Consider the following 22,093-nt stretch of genomic DNA (forward strand, 5'->3'; position numbering starts at 1 on the left):
CAGAAAATGCTTTGATCTACTCTTTGACAGTTTGATAATTAGATTGTTTCCATTTTTGCTCTTAGCCTCTTGCAAATAGTCAAAATATTACAAATAAAATGTACATATTTTACAAGATGTGAAGATATAAATTCTGTACCAAATAAACCGGATACTTGCCTTAGTATATATCATATATGATTAATACTTGCATACACTAGTAACCATAATATAGATCTAAATGTTCTATCATATTCATACATCCATTAACTTTTGTCAAAATCTTAATTTTTCTTTTGTAATCTTAGAAATAAAAATAAATTTAAAATAATTATTTGAAAAAAATAATACTTTTACACCTACATGTAATTTGTCTAGGATAGTTGAATTAATTGATCATTATTTCATATGGATAAAAATGTAACCACTTATAAAATAAGTGCTTAATCTGAATTAAATTAAGTACTAAATATCACTTTAAAGTGTCTTAATTCAACTAGTTAGTTATAATGTTATATAACTTACCAATATTAATTAGTGGCTAAGCATATAACTCTTTTGAACATTCATATTATTTATTTCTAAGACTTCTCATTTATATTACTCTTTCAGTATTTTATTATAAAATTAGATAATATCTATATATTCTTATGTGCTGGTTATGAGCCTTAACATATATTTCTTAATAGAGATCATTAAAGTATATAATTCTTACAGTTCTATACCTCGTTTCATACTTATATCTAATGTTTTTTATGTATTTTTATGATTTATTTGGGTTTTCTTAATATTCAGGCATATCTAGATTTTTCATCTATATCCACGCATATCCAAAACTATATTTACCCACCAGTTTGCTGTTTCGCCATTTCATCCGACTTCCTACCAAGAGCCCATTTAAATGATTGGTGAGGGTCAATATTGTGATCAGAGGACACTCAACCATGCATCAGCTGGTCAAGTACATTAGGTTCACACAGAATTTGCTTGCTAAGAAAACATTTGTGCAACATAGCAAAACAATTAAGAAAACATAGAAAAATAAACATGTAGGCAACAGTTCCAGTCCAGAAAACCATCCCCTAATTCCTATACATAAAAGGCCACAACATCCAAATAGCTCCAGCAATCCAGTTAGCAGTCTTTAATTTAGAAAAGTTTCCAACTGGTGCATTTCAATAGCCAGAGAACATATTTGTCAGCATAAATGACCTTGAATGTCAAAACTCGGAGTCTTTTTGCATTATTTGCATTTAAGATAGGGTGGCATATGAGCCCAAAAAATTCGGGAAGCTGAGCAAGAGACGTACTATTTTCGTCTCAAATCCGTTGTTAGTGTTATCATTCAATCATAACACTTCTAAATTCAACTATGATTCTAAAGGAAACTAAACAACTTTTTTCTTCATAAAAGCTAAAGAAGAATAGGAACAGCATTTCATCTGGCACAAATAATCCTGACCTTAACATCTGGGGATTTTAGTCTTGTGTAGCTGCTCCTTGGTTTAGTTCAGCAAACCTCATGCCAACCCGCATCGAGTGCTTAAGAAACTTCTCAGCACACCTACGGACACATGTCTCCTCCTGCTTGTCCAAGGATTTACGCCGGAAGTTCTCCACACAATCTGTGAAGCATCTCTCTACCAGTGAATTATACATCCTCAGGCTGCAGTTTGATTTTGGAAAACATCAATAACAAATATACAATTAGGGCTGCAAATTGTATCAGTTTGACTCAATTCGAATTTGATCCATTTATAATTGCATCAAATATGGATCTACCCCTATCCCTATCCAATAAAATCCAATTTGATTCAATTTAAATTTATATTGTACCTGTTAGTACAGATGGTTTGAATGCTGCATTTTTAACAAGTTGTCATTAGGTTCAAGTGTCATATAAATCATTCTCAATTCATTAGTCGTTTTTAATTCATTTTTATAATAAATAATTTGAGCATTTTTAGTTTAATTCATTTATCCAATTGCAATCCAAATTAGATTCAGATCTGATAGAAGTCTGATGGATAAGATCCGAATCAAATTCGATTATTAAAAAAAATCAAATTTGGATCTACCTATATCCAATTTGATATGATCTGTTTATAGTTATATACAATGCTTTATAAATATCTAGAACGTTCCCCTTAAAATAAAAAGGAAAAAATAAGTTACATAGTGATGACTTATCATTTTTTAACTTTTTTATCCAATAACGGTTAAAAGGATGTGGAGCAAGCTCATAACATAATCATCACCTATTAATGCATCTACACAATAATTTCCTTGAGAAAAAAAGAGAGCAAAATATGGGGTAACATCCATATTTTGGCCATATGGATGCTCTTGCTAACTCTAAACTTGAGAATTTTTGTTACACTTGGGAATTTTCTTACACCTTGGAATTTTTGTTGTGGCATTTTCTTTAAAAAAGAAAAATGCTCTTGCTAACTCTAAACTGGAAGCTATAGAAGGTGAACCACAATAATTGACATGAACCAGCCCCACTGTACATCACACTCAGATAGGGGAAGTCAATATTGAAAAGCATTGTGCATCTCAATGCAAAACAAATTTGCAGTTAGCCACAAAATGGCATCAATGTAGGGCCAACAACTCCAACAATAACAACTGCTATGATACCAAACAAATGTAGCCTGCTAAGAAATGATGCAGGGCTTGTTAGTAATTCTAATTGGTTAAAATAGGGTATAGCAAAGACTTGAAGAATAAATCCAAGGACTGGCTAGGTTAGGAAGGGGTCTTGGGGATTTAACTATAAGAACTGCAGTTAGGTAAGGTTCCAGGTATATCTTGAACAAGAGGATAAAAAATTTTACTGTAAAGAAAATCCAACAATTTTGGAAACTATGAGTTCTATGCAAAGTTTTGGAATGAATTTTTATTAGAAAGGTTAAAGACATGGGAGCATTTTTTTTTTGATCATCATGGGAGCATTTTAATTTGAGGGCATTTGAAGATGGTTTGCACAAAAGGAAAAAAAATAAAGCTAAAATGGGAAAATTGCAAGGATTTTTTATCAAGGGAAATTTTCACGTTTTCAACATGTAAAAATTGAAAAAAAAAAACTATCCAGGATAAATCTAGTCCTTTAGAGATGCCAAACGATCTCTTTTGGAGAATCTGTGAATTGTTGATGGTAGTAATGGCTGCTCACAAATTTAGAGAGGATGCTAAAACAAGAAACTTTCAGATTTTGACATGACATGAAAAAAAAATATCTGCCACATCAATTTTAGCCCTTTAGAGAAAGTCAAATGAAAAATTTTTAAGCTATTAATGGCTTTAGGGGAAAATTAGAGAGAAGATAGATAAATCAAATTCAGAATTGATAGAAGACAGAGAGACAAAGAGGGAGAAATCCTGAAATTACTCAATGGGAAGCCTAATCACCATGGGGTTTACAAGAATCACTCAACACAAGTAAGGGTGCCAATAGACCGGTATTGGATTGGACCCCATCCAGTCCAAAATCAATTTGGACGGATTGGATTGGACCAATCTGGTCCAAAATATTTATTAGATTGGATTGGACCTGGTCCATCCGTAATAAATTTATATTGGATTGGGTTGGATTAAGCCAATATCTGGTCCATTGATGTAAGATAATATAGGTGTTAATGGACAGGGTTTGGGTTGAAACCAATCTAAATCAAAAATGAATTTGAACAGATTGGACCGTCCAGACATTGAATTGGACGGCCCAAAACGATCCAAAATATTCATTGGTGGATTGGACCTGGTCCATTTATAATGGACTCGCATTGGACTGGATCGGATTGGACCAAATCCAGTCCAATTGACACCCCTAAACATAATTATAATATGTAAAAATATCAACCAAATATTAATCACCATGTTTTTGCAACAATATACATATATATCTAGACTCTCTAGGGTCAGGCAGCCTGCTTCCTAAATAAGAAAACTGCCACTTTGGAGGCTAAGGAATGAGCTCAGGCACTTCAAGCAGATTTCTAAAGACATGGTGATTCGAGTAAGATGGATTAGGAGATCAGCTAACAGCATGGCTGATGGTCCAGCTAAGCAAAGAGTTCAAAGACAACCTATGTTTTGGGCTATGTTGTAGTTAGTGGGATTTCCTTTGGGCTATCTTTGAGGCTGTGCTGTAATTAGTGGAATTGTCTTTTGGGCTATACTTGGAATTGTGTTGGACTTAGTGGGATTTCCTTTGGACTTCTTGTATGTCCACAACTTCTTGTGGTACACGACTTTTTTTTTTAATTTAATGAATCATTTCTGTGTTGCTGATAAAAAAAAATTAAGAAAACTGCCACATACTCCAACACAAAGAAAACTAAATAATTCCTAGACTGCTTAACCAAAGTCTTGGGATAGACCTCTTTTACATACATATAAAAATGACCAAAATATACCTGCTGCCCAAAAGGTAAAAACTACATAAAATTATTGATTAAAAACAACAAAAAAAACCAGAGAACCCATATTTCCCTTCCATCTCCTGCGTCAAGACATTAAAAACTACCACAAAATAAATCTGAAGCAATCTGCACTTTAATTAAAAGCATTATATTATAGTATTATGTATTTAATGTAACAATGAGATTACATGAATACATCTCATCTTTGAAGAGCAGGAAATTTGATGAAATTTTTCCAGGCTATAAATTCAAATTGGAGGATATTTCAATATCTTCATGCATACCATGCATATGTCGTGTACCACCTCTAGAAAATGAACTGAAATGGGTGGGACTCTGGGAATCCTGAAAGTCTAACTCAAAGGTCTCCTTGGAAATTTTTTTTCTTTTACTTGTCAAAAAAAAATATTGCTCACTTTTTCAGGGAATGTGGGCTGTGGAGACTCTGAAATCTGAAATCACAAAAATCATTCAGGGCATCAAATTGGTGGCTCAGAAGGGGTGGAGTAATGTGTATGATGTGAGGGAGACAGAAAAGAAGTTACTTCACGGCTGAGTTCTCATGGAGATCCACCATAGAAATATTCAGGGGTATGATCAGGGAAGCCAAATCCTAGGTGGCCAGAACGAACTGGTCATTCTTGTGGGTTCCCAGGTTGGCCAACTCTCTTGCTGACAGTTTACCTAAGGCAGGAGCTTCTATCCATGGATTGTCATGGGGTTTTACCAAGTCCAGGCTCTGAATTGTCATTTGAAACATTATAAATTTCAGTTTGTATTGTCAGATGGTAACAGTTCTTGTTCTATCTGTCTCTATTTCCATGTTTCTTCAACAATTTGGAGACAAGATTTCGGATTATGAATAAAAATGCACCACCAACAAGTTCATGGAACTAGTTAGTTTTTTTATTATTATTTTGACAAGTACTAGTTGGTACATTTTCATCTGACATGCTTCTCTAACGCCTACAATTTTATTTCTTAAAGTGGACTGCCCTCACAGCATAGACACAAATGTTTTCATAAATATGCTAAATTAGTGGATTCCACATAATGCCAATCAATAGCTACTTTCCCTCTACTACCATCTACCAACAACACATAAAAAAGGCATTATTACCAGCAAAGTAAAACCAATTAATAAAAATTAGGTAATTGAAAACCCAACAAAATGGTTTCAATTTCAAGCATCTCAAAAGTATCAAAAGAACAAACTTCAAAATAAAATATTAGAACCAGGACTGACATACCAGTACAAGGAAATAAATTAAAGTGCAAATGCAAGAGAACCTGTCACGGATCTGAAGCTGGTCAATCATGGCTGACATTCGCAACTTATCTTCTTCAGGTAGAGAATCCAGGTCTCCAAGCATACTCTTGTCCATTTTCCTTGATCAACAAATTTAGGGTTCTAAGTACACTGGCAGTGGTTTTCACTCGGCACAAGCAGGCCTAAAAGATATACAAAATCATTACAACTAATTTCAGGACTTTATTGCATTTAATTGGATGCAATTGGCATGGAAAGATGAAATAAATAAGCCTTGCTATCCACACGAAAGATTATCATAGACTATCATCTGCATTAGCTCCTTCTATGTCCCCAATATAGCAACTTTATCATAGTTAAAATACATATTACGAAAGAAAACTTGGGAGGACTACGATAGAAGAGATGAACAAAAAGAAGTGGCGCCTGACCAAAGAAAAGAGCAAGCATCTCAGAAGAGAAGAAAAAAGAAAAGGCACACGCACACCCAAAAGCAAAGATCATCATCTTACAAAAAAAAAAAAAAAAACTGTTAAGAGACATGCGGATATGACACTTTCTTTAGGCTATGATGTATCCTAGAAGACAACCTGAAGCCTATGATTGGTTCTAGGGTGCATGGGACAACCTTCAGTTAGGTCTATTTAAGTTCTTTGGAGGCTGCAACCTGACCACGGCATTTAGGAGTGTGCTGCGTGCTGTTTCTCTTTTGGTGAGTGGCACTTTTTTACCATGACTGTAACCTTTAAAAGGAGCTGCTGTATCAGTTGTTATTGCAGTCACCATGTGTGTAGTTGTGCGTTTAGTGGTGGTTTAGACCCTCCATTTGACAGTACAAACAGGGATATCACTGTAGTGAAGTCTGTTGCTTATTGGTGTGATGGTGTCTTATGGCAGAATTGGCGGTTTAGACCCTCTATTTGACAGTACAAACAGGGATAAGAGTAAGGTGCTGAAATTGATGGCTTTACTGCTGTTATATGGTTAAAAGTGTATGAAAGTAGGACTGTGTGCGCTGTGAATGAAGCAAGAAGGTGAAACAAGTGTTTTGTTTCAGTTGTGGAACTGATTTCAGGATAGTTACTTGTGGTTTGTGATGCCCAGAGATATTTTTGCAGCATCTAGAAGTGGGACTAATGAAGTCAAGCTAAGTGTAGTTGTTGGGTATGATTGTTTTTCAGGACAGACGACAGATGGCATCTATTAAATTGAATAGAGATAATTGCATACCTTGGTCCTTGAGCAAATTCTGTGGAGGTCTTCCTCAAGTACTTGAAGGACGAGAAGCATTGGCTGGCATTGTTGGGTATGATTAATGGATGCAAGAAAATGCACAAATTATGACATGAATATGGAATAGCATGGAACCAAAGATTAGTGTCAATTTTCTGTTCCAAGATTCAGCTAAAGAAATCTTGGAACATCCTCAGAGGTGGTAGAAATATATCACAAATTATGCATGGACATTGTGGATGTGAAGGTGATCATGAGAACAAAGGAGTGGGCATGGTAGAACTGTAGAAGCAGTTGCAAACAGTGCAGGTGTACTTATTGTGGATTGGGTGACCATATAGATAATTTCTGCTATGATCTTCATCCACCTTCTACTTATGCAAACTACGTTAATAATCATGGAGATAGATCCACTCTGTAGATTGATTCATCCCCATCGACATTAGCAGGTGTCACTGGCAAGGAGACAATGAGTATCTAATGGAGGAAAATGAGCAGCTCTTTCAATGCATTGATAACACTGGATTCACAACCCTATGGGCTTCTTGTCTAGCCAAGGCATCGATAGGGGTGCAAGTCGAGTGGGTTGGGCCAGGCTTATTGTCGATCTGGGCCCAACCCTAAATTTTGGGCTTAAGGCCCGAGTCCGGACCAAGCCGATCTTTCCAACCCACACCGAAATTTGATGCACTCTGATTGCGTTCGGGCCCAGGCCGGGCTCGGGTTGGTCAATAAACCAACTCTAAAATTATACATATTTATGTATATATACATAAATATGTATGTATATAGGTAAATATGTGTACAAATGTATATATACAAATATGTATATATATATATATATATATATGTAAATATGTATGCAAACTTTACATATATACATATGAATGTATGAATATGTACAGTTGGGTCAGGCTCGGGCTACCTAACGGCTAGGCCCGAGCCGGGCTCAAAAAATATAAAAGCCCAACTTCTTAGGCCCAAGCCCGGCCCAAGGACCAAAAATCCAAGCCCAACCTGTGTAAAATTTTGGGCTGGGCCAGTTCGGGCTTGGGCTGGGCCCGCCCAAGTTGCACCCCTAGGCACCAACCATTGTATTTGACACTCTGAGATGTTGAATGGAAGGTTGCATTTAGTTCAGCTCTCATTTATCTAAGTACCACATGATTATCTATATTTCTAAGTTCCCATTGTGTTATGTCTAAATCAGTCCACCACTACTTCTGAATCACCTTCTACCATAAGATACACCTGTAATTTAGGGGTTTTGCCCAATCACTTTAGAATATTGCTGAAGGATACAGTGGTCAGTGTGAGATGTGTCTTCAGGTCAGCAAATGAGCTAGCTGACACTTGGCAAAACAAGAGGTCAATAGGACTGGACTGTTTTAGGCTATACCAGAGAAGAGCAACATAACTGTTTGATCTTCGTGAAATTATATCATGATCATGATCAGGGTGGGGAACCTGGGATGCTTGGCATCATTATACATACTTTTTTCTGTTAATAAAATTTCTCTGTTATCCATAGAAAAATCCTGGACCTGAAATTAAAGCTATTTGGTTCACTATAGCTCCTAAATACTAGTCATTTTTTTGATAAATTAAGAAATTTATTAATCACAGAAAATAGGAGATACAAGTGACCCAAGAAGAGGCACAAGGTGTGACCTCTTCAGAAAAGCCAAAAGAAGATTCATAAAAACAGTTTGAATAAGTTACTAGGTAGTCCAAAACAGACAGTCCCGAGTAACCCCTAAATGCTAGTCTTCAGACACAAATATGATTGCCATACCAATCACATTTGGGTTGCACATTTCAACTTCTGGCATACATTCTGCACCCTACACCTTGTGCATTTTTTGTCCTTGCAATGTCTTCTTATCATATATTAGCAAAAGTGCAACTCTCATTTTGGCTGTTGGTGCTGGATGGGGCTTGGTAAGTTATCTTTGGTGGTGGAACAGCTGGATTTGTTTTCCAACATCCAGGTCAGCCATCTTGTCCGATGTTGGTGATCATGTGTTTTTTTCTTGTTCTTAGCCAATGGTCCTTCTCAAGGTACCAATTTTTACTAGCCACGAATTCATCCACTTTTTTTCGTTGATAAGTTTTCACCAACTTTATTTGATACAATTAAAACTTGAGGAAAACTAAATTACAAACAAAAGAAGCAAAATACAAAACTTGAAACAGATGTAAATATCTAAATATCTAAAGAACAATATTTCTTGGTCAATAAAAGTGGAATTGTTTAAAGAAAAATAATTGTTAAAAAGTTTATTAATTGCAACTTCTTAACAGATAACAATAAACTAGAACAGTTGTTAATTTTTCAACAGAAAAAGATTCATCAAAAAAATATTCTACAGAATAATGGATTATGGGTATGATTAAATCTCAAACCTTAGTATGAGGTAATGCTAAATATAATGATGGTGGTGTCCCACATCCATGTGAAAAGAAACCAATGAAAACTTGCTACAAATTAATAATCTAGACATGGAAAATGATTGGTTTATACCAGGAAGAAAATGCATGCCAACACATTTTATGATTTTGTTTGCTTTCCTCTCTATAAACAAACCATCCTAGTTTTGGTAGCTAAGCAGAACCCCTCATCCATACCCAAACAATAAAACCAAGAGCCTATTACTGAGAAATAATTTCTCTAAGTGATAATCCCATAAAGCCAACTTATATAATTTTAGTTAAGTAGTCATCCTATTCCTACCCCCTGCACTAATAAAAGCAAGTACTCACTTGACATTTGTAGCTTTTCAAAAGTGCATTTTGGCCTTTGGCACCCTTTCAGATGTCAGATGGACAAAGGTGCCTTTATTCATATTTCTTTAAGGGATAATCCTTTTTCACCCATGAAGTTCAGGTGAGAATGAAACGTTGAGAAAAAAAAACACTCGAAGATAAAATATAAACATGGAATGGTAAGACTATTTAGTGCTTTAGGCGTGGGTGTTTTATCTCAACTTTAGAATATGGGAATTTTGTTAAAATACTTACTTTGTCAGAGTTCCGTCTCTTCTGTAACAAATTCCCTCTACTGTGGTGGACAAAAGAGATACAAATTATTAGCCTAAGGGGTGGTACAAGTATTTGACTGAAACTGTGAGGGAGGTTGGTTCAGAGTATCACACTTGAATAAAAAAATGCATATCCATAGTTTTTAATCATGGATACTCTTTTAATTTTTTTTATTTTTCAGTTTGACAAATCCATAGCCATATCAAGCATGAAGAGGCATGGCAAATACAAGGTTAGATATGGGAATTAGACTGAAACCAATGAAATCTTCAAACATAGATAGCTGCAGCCAAACGTGGCTTCACAACAACAAAAGTTCTAAATAAAAACAATTAACTATCTTACTAAGAGAGGCCCATCTAGAACCCGAATCCATCACCAATGTTTCATTAAAAGAAAAAAGTTAAAAAGGAAAATTCCCTTGAGAAAATCTGTATTGGTATCAAGTGACAAATTCCAACTTTGTTGTGGAAATTGTGGAGGTGCTTATCAAGTGGGTGGTGTTCAAGTAATGGTTGGTAGGTAGATGCGGTGTTTATCAAAGGCCCATCTAGAATCTCATGTTAGCAACTAACCAAAAAGACATACAAATTGAACATTTGTCTTCATAAATAGTCTTAAAATGTAAACTCGCCCAAGCACATATTAGCAGATTTGAATCATCCACAAAAAAAGCGATTAACAAAAGTATCAAAATCAACCTGCTACTTACTGTTGATTGATGATGTTGAAGAATCAGGTGACACCTACAAAAAACAAATACATAAAGAATTAAGTCAGCAGTGAAAAAAGGAAGAAGAAGGTGTTCAGTGCGCTGTAATTGAGCAATGCCAATACAAGCTACTTGGGTGATAGATAGCTGTCACCCACGGTCTGAGATTTATGCAGTTTTCTAGGTCAGAGAACTGTCACCCACCCACTACACCTTGGGTGCTCGTCTTTAGCAGAGACCACCTGGCGGATGGTCAAACAAGTTAAAAAAAAAAAAAAACGCTAGCTATTCAACGGATCAATTGCTGGGGTTGTTCAAAAAATCTAGGTTCAACTCAGGGCGATCCAATGTCAAAAATTCCAGATTGCAAATGGAGTTTGGAAAAAAAATAAATCAAAAAACTATTTGGAAAAAAAAATCCAGATTGCAAAAAATCCAGGTTCAACTTTTTCGGTTTCGATATAATGTTCAAAATATCCAGGTTTCAACTCGTCTTTTTCGACCTCGTATTACCATGGGACTAACCAAAAAACCATTTGGAAAAAAATAAAAAAAAAAAAAGAAATCATGGAGAAGAATAGAAAAATTCCGTGATCACATATTAATATTTATACATGAAAAAAACAATAAAAGAGAATTTTTTCTCAAAAAAAAAAAGAAGATAACATTTTACCTGAGAGCAGAGGGCTTTTTGCGCCGTTGAGCAGAGTGGGATAGAAGAGCGTTGAGCGAAGAGGAAGAAGAGAATACGGTGGCATCAGGGCTTTTCTTCGAGCCAGGTTTATGTTTATGGGAAATGACCGAAAAGCCCATGTACTTACGTGTCAATAAAGCACACGTGTTTGCAATCACCGAGAACCCATCCGTACAATGCTTTCAACTTCGGACCACCATAAAACCGAAAAAGCTTTCCGGGTCCGTGTGTCAAAATATACAATAAAATAATTTTTTTATTTATAAAATAAATTAATTAAATTATTAAAACCTATTCATATTTGACAATTGCTGACGCTGCGTTTGTTTTAAGTAAGATTTTTGAACCGCCGTTGATCCGACTGGTTTTTTGTTAAAAACTGTTGAAAAGTCAACAACTTGTTGATCCAAGCGGTCAAACCGTCGATTTGTTCAATGATTTTTGACCGTTTTTATTTTTTAAATTTATTTGTCAGAATGGGCCATCCGTTCGAACTAAACAATTAGACTATCATGATTCCGTTTCTGAGTCATTTCTTAAAACTTTCGTTTTAGGTGTAATGCAAATCCATGTAAAATTTCATTGTTCATTAACATTTGCCCGTATTTGTTTTAGTGTAAATACCGATTTAGTGTAAAACTCTAGGTGTATAACCTCAACTTTCTAATTTCCAAGCTCTCCCCTTTCCCTTGAGCCTGCTCGATGTGAGAGGTTTATTCTTGTTTTTGCAAGTCCCTTCCTTCTCAAGGAAGGTTCCTTTCCTTTGAGTTTCCTCTCCCTTGCCATGGCGCAAAACTATGTCTCCTAAACCCAAAATGAAACTAACCTGAACATTGTCATTGAAGAGGAAGAAAACCCTATAGAATTACTCTATGATATAGCTTGGAAAAGGTCGATCCGTAAGATTCTTTCAGTAAAACCTATCACAAAGCTATTAAGAAAATGGTCCATCAGCTCTGGCAGCACTAGCTTCAGAGTAGGAGATGAAGTTGAAGGAAGGTTCCTAGTAACCTTTGGCTTTGATCTAGATCTCCAACGTTTCATAAACAACAGTCTTTGGTTTCTCATGAATAACCTCATCCTATTCCAGCAATATTGTTTGGGGGTTGAGCTTCGTAAATACCAGTTTACCCACTGCAATCTGTGGGTTCAACTCCATGGACTGCCTTATGCCCAGATGACAAAAGGAATAGTAAGGAAAAGTAAAAGTTAGTGATGTTGCGCGATTTGACTGCTCCCTGTTGGAGGATGATCTGGCTTTCAGTCAGACGACGAGCTAGGTAAATCTGCAAAATAAGACGAGAACCCGGGGTGGCTAGCCTAGTGAGGTCGCTCCGATGCTTAAGTTAGTAAACTGTCTGCGAGCTGAAATAGCTTTGAAAATGTAGAGAGCTAGAGAGCTAGAGAGCAGAGAAATCACGCATACCTTGGGCCATCGGAGTTGGAGCCTTTATATAGTTGAGTCCTCGCACGTTTTGCGGATCGGTTCTGGGATCTTCATCACGATGGGATCCGTTTTCGCTTTAATTGGAGGATAATGTTACCAACTGATAAGGCTTATCAATTCCTCCCAAATCGGGCAGGGAGGAGATAAGGCTTGTCGTTATGCGGCGTGATCCTGCGAGGTTCAGGGTCTGTTGAAGAGATTTCTGGGGTCATCACGTAGTGGTCTGGGTCGATATCCCTGAGCTGATACTTTTTTAGTTCCAAATTGGACTAAATGCCGAAGTGCCTTGGGATTGAGGTGGCCTTGTCCCAAGGTGAGTTAATGCCAAAGTGGTTGGGTGTCCAAGCTCAACTGTTGTGAACTAGGCATATCGGGTTGAGATGTCATCTCTTGGTCAGGTTGTGTCCACGTGTCCCCTTTTTACTAGGTCGAGCCAAATCACCCTTCATCAATTGCCTCCCACTCCCCGATCCAAGGGTTTCGACCCGGTGTGGGGAGTTCATGACGAGTCTAGGTGGATTTGGCATGAGGTTTAGGCGGTTTGCTGAGTGGATCAATTGGTCGGACCTATTCGAACTTTCGGTTTAACCAACAATAACTCAGGTCGCATCAGGTGTACGCGCGGACGTCACATTGTTTACGGACTCCACGGACATCAAAAACGTGCTCAATCGATTTCATCCTCGGGCGTCATGCAATCGGTTTTCATGAGAGCCATCGGATCGAGCAAATATCAACTGTTGATCGCCTCGCGGTGAACTATAAATAGGGGGCCGAGAGACCCTTCTTCCTCGCCAAAAATCCTATGATTGAGCTCTCCCGAGGTCACATCGGAGTCTTTCAACTCGCTACTTCCTTCTTTGTATTCCGAGGTCGTTCTCCTTTTGGTGAGTTCGTCTTTTCTTAGTTTGTTCTTCTTTCTTGTTCCTGTTTTAACATGTCTAGTGCTAGCATAGATAGGCTCCTTGGCGATTCCAGTGAGGTCGAGGGTGCCGAGGTGCAGTCCTCAGCTCCCGTTAGCGAGGTCAGCTCCTCACCAGGAAGCTCCCCCCTTCGCCCCTTAGGGGAAACCTCTTTACCTGAAGTTGGGCCATCCTGGCTTGAGGAGCCCAAAGCTCGGGAGGAGGGACCGTCCTCCATAGATAAGGTCCCATCTTCTTCTCGGGGTAGGGATCCGGATGACTTCGGTTCTTCTACCATGACCTCAGACAGGCTGTTGTCCTTGGTATCTCATTACCGTCTCCCTGATAGCCTAGTTTTTAGCATTCCTTTAGGTCAGTATCCTTGGGCTCACAATCACCATGAGCTCGCAGTTTTCGAAGAGTAGCTCATAGCCGGGCTACGCTTCTCGCTCCATCCATTTATTATAGAAATAATCAAGTTTTTTGACATCATCGTCGACCAAGTACACCCAAAATCTATCCGGACCATAGTAGGTACTATCTCCCTATTCCACGAATACAACCGACCCTCTGTCCTTAGACGTCTTTAGTTCAATCTACTCGATCAAAAAGAACTATGCTTGTCTGCGTGGGGACGCCCGATAAAGTTACTATATCTCTCCTCGGCTCGGGTTTAAAATCCTATTCGGAGGCCCGAACAAAGTACCGGCCTGGAAGACAAGATACTTTTTTGTTCAGAATCCTAAGGGATGGCCCTTCCCGACTCACTAGAGGGTGGCTATCAAAGATCCCGGAGTAAGCTTACACATGGAGACTAGGGCAGTTGTTAACTCCTGGAGGGACCTCGGCCTAGAGATGAGAGATTTCTTGGCCGAGGAGAAGCTTGAGTGAGCTGGGCTGAGCCCTCTTCACCTCGATACTTATTTACTTTAAATTTTCTTTAGTTTGTGACTAACCTTTTCTTTTCCTCTTGCAGTAGCCATGCCGGAGGTCGACGTTGAGAACCTTCTCAAGAGCTTCTAGAGAGGGAAGAAGAGGAAGGCTTCAAAGAAGTCTCGCCAAGAGGCCGGTCCTTCTGCCCCTGTTCCATCCGAGGTTGCTGCACCAGAGCCGATCTCTACTGAGTTCCCGGAGGAGGAGGTTCATCCTCAGCCTCCCATTGTGGACCTGGACGAAGACCAAGACGAAAGCGTTTTGCTTCATGAACCGGAGAGCACTCCCGCGCCCGAGCCCCAGCTCCCGAAAGAAAGTATAATGACCCCTTGGCTCGGGCTGCTCAAGAGTAAGGACGTTGTTTTTCCTGCCGAGGTCGCGGAGTGGGCTGACATGCCTACAAGTCAGCTCGGAGGTCGGGCTTCCAGCTATTGCATGGTGGTGAGTATTCTTACTTTACACTTCGATTCCTTGTCTGCTTTTTAAGTGTACTTACATCTGCTTTCTTTGCTTAGGTGAACTCAATCATTCACTCATTAGTCTACCAGTCCAAGGTCCGCCTGAATCAAGCTCGAGAAGCTGAGGAGAAGGCACGACAACTTTATCGCGAGCTGGACATAGCTCGGGGTGAGGTTCTTCGGGCTAAGAAGGGAGCTCGGAGCCAACAGGAGTTGATCCTGGCACTGACTGAGGAGAAGGGGAAGCTTTAGCGCAAGAACGAGAACCTTGAAGCAATGATCCGAGAGCGCACCGAAATCTCAAGACCGCCATTCAAGAGGCGCGAGCTGAAGAGAGGGAGTGCACCATTGAAAACTACAAGGAGTCTCCGGAGTTCTACAACCTCTAGGTCGAGTATGGATCGAGCTCTTACCATTTCGACTTTAAGTTGTGTAAATATCTGATGCGGTAGAAGTTTCCTGAACTGGACCTCGGAGTCGTTTCTATGTCTGACCTTACTCCCAAGGTGGCAAACTTGGCGAATGAAGAGCTCGGCTCCTCTGAAGAGGGAAGCAAGATGAAGTCCCAGAGGCGGGCCCATCAAGTCGAGAGGACACGGAGGAGGATCATATAGAGACCAACCTGCCTAGCAATCCGAATGCATAATTTTTGCCTCTTCTCTTGGACCCTTATGATGTATACCCCAGGCCTCCGAGCTCAGTTTATAGTGAAAGTTTTTTCCTTTGTAGTCAAAAATTTTACATCAATGAAATAAAGACATTTTGACTTTTTTTGTGCAAAAATTTCTAAGCATGAGCAACTCCCAAACTAGCGAACTAAACCAAATAGGAGTAGGGATATCGAAGAAATTTTTTCTAAGTGTTGGTTACCTTGAAGTGTCGAGTTAACAGGCTGGAGCCCGAGTAGGGGTTAACTTATCATTATTGTACGCCAAGGTGGGTGGACATAGAAGGGTATATACCTGATTTGTCTGCTCGTGGGCTACTTGCTTAGGTGTTGGTTGTCCCTTAGGGTCGTGCCATCAGGCTTGACCTCGAATGGGATCAACCTACTGTTATATGCCGAGGTGGGCTAGACGTCGTAGGGTTTATACCCAAACTGTCTATACCTTAGGACTTGTCTGCCTATGCCGAAGAGGCAACTAGGACTTGTCTGCCCATGCTGAAGAGGCGACTGAGACTTGTTTTCCCATGCCGAAGAGGCAACTAGACTTACTCGTAGTGTTGAGGTCATATGTCAGCTCGACATTATGGCCCTTGGGCTTCCGAGAGTGACTCACAGTCCTCTCCCCAGTTCGGTGATCACAAGTAGTATCTTCTCAGGTTGCCGACGTTCCACGCTTGAGGTATTTGTTTCCCTTCCAAGGTCTCGAGTTCGTACATACCTTCCCCAAATACCCATCTTACTCGGTACGGACCTTCCCAGTTCGGTCCAAACTTACCAACACCGGGCTTAGGTACCATAACCTGCTGAAGAACCAGGTCGCCAACACGGAAGTGTCGCTTCTTGACCCGGGCATTATAGTACCGAGCTACTTTCTGCTGGTAAGCTGCAGTCTGGATGTATGCCAAGTCTCGTACTTCTTCCACTAGGTCTAGGTTGGTACGGAGCTCATCATTGTTTGTCTCCTCGTCTTAGGCCTCCAAGTGTAGCGTAGGCACCTCAATCTCTGCTAGGATCACCGCTTTCATGTCGTAAATGAAATTGAAGGGAGTCTCACCCATGGCAGTCTTGATAGTGGTTTGGTATGCCCATAGTACACTAGGCAATTCGTCCACCCATAGTCCTTTTGCTCGAGCTAAGCGAGCTTTCAATCCTTGGAGTATGGCTCTGTTGGTGACTTCCACTTGCCCGTTTGCCTGGGGTGTGCCACCGAGGTGAAGTTTTGCTATATTCCCATCTCCACACACCAATTATGAAACTTGATGTTCTTGAATTGCTTTCCATTGTTGGAGATGAGTACCTGAGGTAGCCCGAAGCGGCATACTATATTCCTCCAGAAGAAGTTTTGTATGTTGCGGGCCGTGATCGTCGTTAGGGGTTCCGCTTCCACCCACTTCATAAAATAGTCCACTGCTACGACTAGAAATTTCCTCTGTCCTGTCATAGGCGGGAATGGGCCAAGTATGTCGATTCCCCACTATGCGTAGGGCCATGGGCTGGTGAGGTATTTGAGGTCGACAGTAGGTCGATGGTGGATGTTGGCGTGCCTCTGACACTTGTTGCACTTCTTCTAGAGCTCAAGTGCATCTACCTTCATTATGGGCCAGTAGTTACCTTGTCGTAGCGCATTCTGGGCGAGAGCCCTACCCCTCAAGTGTCCACCACACAAGCCTTCATGGGTATCGTGGAGAACGAGCTCAACCTCTAAGGGTTGCAAGCAGCTTAAATAGGGGAGCGTGAAAGATCTTCTGTACAATTGTCCGTCTATGATGACGTACTTAGCCGACTAGTGCTCTACCCTTCGGGCCGCATTGCATTCTGCAGGGAGGGTCCCGTGAAGCAGGTAACTCATGAGTGGGTCGATCCAGCTCGGCTCTGCTTGTGCTACAAGAGTGACCTCTTCTGCCCCCCCCCCCCCGAGAATGCTGAGCCAAGGTAATTCCTCTATGAACACAGTCTGCATGGTGTTGTTGCTTGTGCTAGTTAACCGGGACAAGGCGTCGACCTCTGCATTCTCGGATCTCGAAATCTGCCGAATGAAATAGGAGATGAAACCACACAGTATCTCTCTGACCTTGGCCAAATAAGCAGCCATGGTGGTGTCGTGGGCTTCATACTCGCCGCTGGTTTGGTTGACCACGAGTTGGGAGTCACTGCAGATGATAAGGTGCTTAGCCTTAACTTCCTTCGCTAAAGTGAGCCCGACGACCAGTGCTTCGTACTCTGCTTCGTTGTTCGATGATGTGAACCCGAACCAGAGTGCGTATTCTAGCTTCACCTTGCTTGGACCGTACAGAATTATCCCCGCATTGCTTCTTTGTTGGTTGGACGAGCCATCAAAATGGAGGATCCAGGGCTCCTCGTCCCAGGTCGGACTTGCTCTAACCGGGATTGGTGCCGCACTAGTTGAAGTCTCCTCCGTGTGCTCGAGCTTGTCCAGTTCGGGGATTGTGGTGTTGAACGTACATTCTGCAATGAAATCGGCTAAGGCATGGGCCTTAATTTCTGTTCGAGGTTCATACCAGATGTCATACTCACTGAGTTCAATAGCCCATTTCATCAATCTTCAGGATACCTCGGGCTTGAGCAGGATTTTTCTCAAAGGCTTGTTGGTGAGGACGATGACAGTGTGGGCTTGGAAGTATGGACGAAGCTTTTGAGCTTCTATGACTAGCGCGCACGCCAGATTCTCGATCTCTGGATACCTTGTTTCAGCATCCTATAAAACCTTGCTAACATAGTAGATGGGTCGTTGGACCCGACCCGATCTACCTCTTTTATCAGTACCGAGCTGACCACTTCGTCACTCGCAGAGAGGTACAACTTTAAAATATCCCCTTCCTCGAGTTGGGTCAAAACCGGGATACTAGCTAAGTATCTTTTTAGCTCGTCGAAGGTGACACTCCGCGGTCCATTCGAAGTCTTTACGTTTCTTTATAGCCTTAAAGAAAGGTAGGCAACGATCTGCTGACTTTGACATAAAATGGCTCAGAGCGGCTATGCGGCCATTCAGCCTCTGAACCTCTTTTATTTTGCAAGGCGGTCTCATATCTAAGATGGCCTTTATCTTTTCCGGGTTGGCTTTGATGCCATGTCGGTTGACTATGTAGCCCAAGAATTTACCTGAGGTGAGCGAAGACAAATTTGTTGGGATTTAACTTCATGTTGTACTTTCGTAAAATTTCAATAACATTTTGCAAATCATTTAATAAAAATTTTGAAAATTGAGTCTTAATGACCATATCATCTACATAGCATTCAATTTTATTGCTGATTAACGGCTCAAAAATCCTATTTACAAGTCTTTGAAAGGTTGCCCCAGCATTTTTTAGTCTGAAGGGCATAACCTTATAGCAGTACAGTTCGAGCTCGATTATGAAGGTTATCTTTTCTTCATCAGTAGGGTCCATCCTGATCTGGTTGTAACCTGAGTATGCATCCAGAAAGCTCAACAACTCATGCCCTGAGGTCGCATCCACTAGGCGGTCGATCTTGGGCACCAGGAAACAATCTTTTGGGTGGGCTCTATTCAGGTCAGTATAATCGACGCACATGCACCATTTACCATTGGCCTTTTTTACCAGAACCGAGTTAGCTACCCAACTCGGGTAATGAACCTCGCTGATGAAGTCTGCCGCTAAGAGCTTCCCGAACTCTTCATCGACTATCCTCCAGTGCTACGGGGCGAGGTTGCATTTTTTCTATCTAACGGGCCTGACTAAGGGATCATTATTTAGTTTGTGAGTTAGAACTTTAGAATCTATTCCGGGCATTTCTACCGCGGACCAAGAAAATACATCTAAATTTATAAGTAAAAAACTTACCAGCTGAGAGCAAAGTGGTTCCTCGATCGAAGCGCCGATCTGAAGGGTCTTAGCTAGTTCATCTGTTGAGACTGAGATATGAACCGTCTCCTCTATCGGTGTAGCTCGCTCCTTGGCATACTCTGCAGGTCACTCGAGCTTGATGTCAACCGCTAGCTTGGCTTTCCTCTTGAGGGCGGCGATGTAGTATTTGCGAGATTCGAGCTGGTCGCCTCGCATAACCCCTACTCCATAGTCCGTAGGGAACTTCATTGCCAAGTAGTAGGTGGATACTACCGCACGTAGTGCGTGCGTAATGGGCCGACCTACTATGGCATTATACGATGACGGAGTTGTGACCATTAAGAATGTGTGCTCGAACCTTACAGTATTTGGCCACGTGCTGACCTTTATGGGTATCGAGACTCGCCTTAGAGGTTTGAATTCCTCACCGCTGAAACCTAACAGGGGGTATCCGTTGGCTTAAGGTCGCTTTCCTGGATCTGGAGCTTGGCGAAGACATCCTTGAACAGAATGTCGGCCGAGCTACCCAAGTCCACTAGGACGCGCTTGATTTCGAAATCATTTATCCTCAGCTTTATCACTAGAGCGTCATCATGAGGATACTGGATCCTGCGTGCATCATCCTCCGTGAAGTAGATAGGGTTTTCAAGTCTAGGTTGCTTCGACGGGTTCTGCTCCTCGTTTTCTAATTCGCGAACTAAAGTTTGACCTGCTGCCGAAGTGTAGCCCACAATGATGGACCCACCAGTAATCATATTGATTACTCCATGGATCGGTCTCTCCTCGGGCAATTGCCGTGGCAGCTGTTCGTTCTGCCTATTACTAGACTTGGGAGCATTTCTTCTCTGGTCCCCCTGCCGGTCTATTTGCCGATCTGCTTGGTTTCTTTCTTCTCTTTGTATAAAATTTTTTAGATACCCGCGACGGTTGAACTCCTCGATCTTGTCGTGGAGGTTCCTACAGTTCTCAGTACTGTGTTCGTGGTCTTTGTGAAAGTGACAATAAACGTTCCTTTCCTGGTGGCGGAATCTCCCCTCAACCAAGGTGGTCACTAGACAAAGGATGAGTCTTTGATTGCCATTAGGATTTCTCCACGCTTCTCGTTGAGGGGTGTATAGCTCGTCCTTTCAACAGGCGAAGTTTTGGAACACTGACCTAACTTGCGAGATCGCGAAGGAGATCGTCTCCCGGACGTATTCCCCCTGGTTGGAGACTTGCTCTTCTTTCGTTTATTTCCATCATTACCTGTGTTGTCACCTTCTCTTTTTCTCTTTTCTGTTGGATTATCGATCCTCTGATTCATCTCTTCCTCGATCCCGATGAACTGATCGAAGAGCTTGAGGAATTCTGTGATGTCTTTCAGCTTGTTGGCCACCACATGCCATTTGAACACCCAATGAGTTATGCCTTTCTTTGCTGCCGTGAGCCTCACCGCTGGGTCTAGGTCAGGGATCTGCAAGCAGGTGTCATTGAAGCGCTTGATGTAGAGTCTGATGGATTCCCCTTCTCTTTGAACGACATTGAGGAGGCTTTCTTGGGACCTTAGGCACTTTTTGCTGGTGATGAAGTGTGAGGTGAACAACTCCACGAACTGCACCCAATTCTTGATTATTCCTAGCACGAGGTTCCGGTACCATGTGCAAGCTACTCGTCAGCTCCCAGCTAGGTGCATCTAGGACTGAAAGGAGTCTACATGGTCATTAGCATCAAAAGATCCATCATACTTGTCGAGGGGAGGCATTTTGAAGTCTTTGGGCATCGGGGTCGCCAACAACTCAGAGGACAGAGGGGATGACCGGAGAGGAGAGGAGCGGTCTTTGTGGCTACTGAGCTCGCCTCCTCTTTACCTTTAATCTGTTCTTGCTGGTTTGGCCTTGCGATGCCTTCGCTACTGCTTCTTCATCGACTCTGCATTGGTGTTGCTAACCTCAATGTGGCATGGTACTATTTTGCCGCAAGGTAGCTCTTGGTTCCCTGGATGTTGAGGCTAATTGCCATGGATGGAAGGGCCTTGCCTTGAGTCCGCAGCCAGAACCCCGAACCGATTACCTACAAGCAAACCACTGATGCGAACGTCGAGGAAGAATGGCTCTGGCGGGCTGAGTGTCTCCAGACCTGTTTCCGAGGTTGTCTTGCGAAGCAGGCAGAGTTATGTGTCCATCTCTCCTCCCACAAGGTGAGACTTGGCTCCTGGGAGGGACTGGGACCTAAGAAGTCTCCTCGCCTCGGTGGGGAGATTGAGTGATGTCCTGCACGCGAGGTCGATTTTGCTAAGATGCTGGGTGTCGGGGTGGAATCGGTTGTTGGCTTTGCAGTAGTGGAGGGAACTGCTGCTGGTAGAATGGGTAGAACATCTGTTGTTGGTATTGCTATAATTGTTGGGCCTATTGCATTTGGACCTGAATGGCCCGCACATAGTGTACCAGGTCATTGAATTGGGATTGCCTGACTCCAGGGGGAACCACAGACGATTCAGCGAAGGTCGCGCCCATGACTTGAGGGAGCGGG

The 22,093-nt window shown here is 41.3% G+C and overlaps 1 protein-coding gene across 5 annotated transcripts; it reads right to left on the minus strand.

Annotated features, from left to right (window-relative positions):
- Positions 1-1,192: 1,192 nt before the first annotated feature.
- On the minus strand, positions 1,193-11,440 carry TIM9 (Tim10/DDP family zinc finger protein). Of its 5 annotated transcripts, XM_088972860.1 has the most exons (5): positions 11,334-11,408; positions 10,661-10,694; positions 9,928-9,967; positions 5,694-5,855; positions 1,193-1,645 (listed from the first exon to the last, which is right to left on the minus strand). In XM_088972860.1, the coding sequence occupies exons 4-5, from the start codon at positions 5,786-5,788 to the stop codon at positions 1,459-1,461; spliced, it is 282 nt and encodes a 93-aa protein (XP_088828986.1). In that variant the 5' UTR covers positions 5,789-5,855; positions 9,928-9,967; positions 10,661-10,694; positions 11,334-11,408; the 3' UTR covers positions 1,193-1,458. The 5 variants fall into 5 exon arrangements, with proteins under 5 accessions (XP_088828986.1, XP_088828984.1, XP_088828987.1 ...); XM_088972858.1 differs by lacking the exon at positions 9,928-9,967 and having other exon boundaries at positions 11,334-11,440; XM_088972861.1 differs by lacking the exon at positions 9,928-9,967 and having other exon boundaries at positions 5,694-5,792; positions 11,334-11,424.
- Positions 11,441-22,093: the final 10,653 nt, after the last annotated feature.

This window comes from Nelumbo lutea, chromosome 2 (assembly GCF_056320005.1).
Source record: "Nelumbo lutea isolate HS-2025 chromosome 2, American lotus-T2T, whole genome shotgun sequence".
NCBI lineage: Eukaryota > Viridiplantae > Streptophyta > Magnoliopsida > Proteales > Nelumbonaceae > Nelumbo > Nelumbo lutea.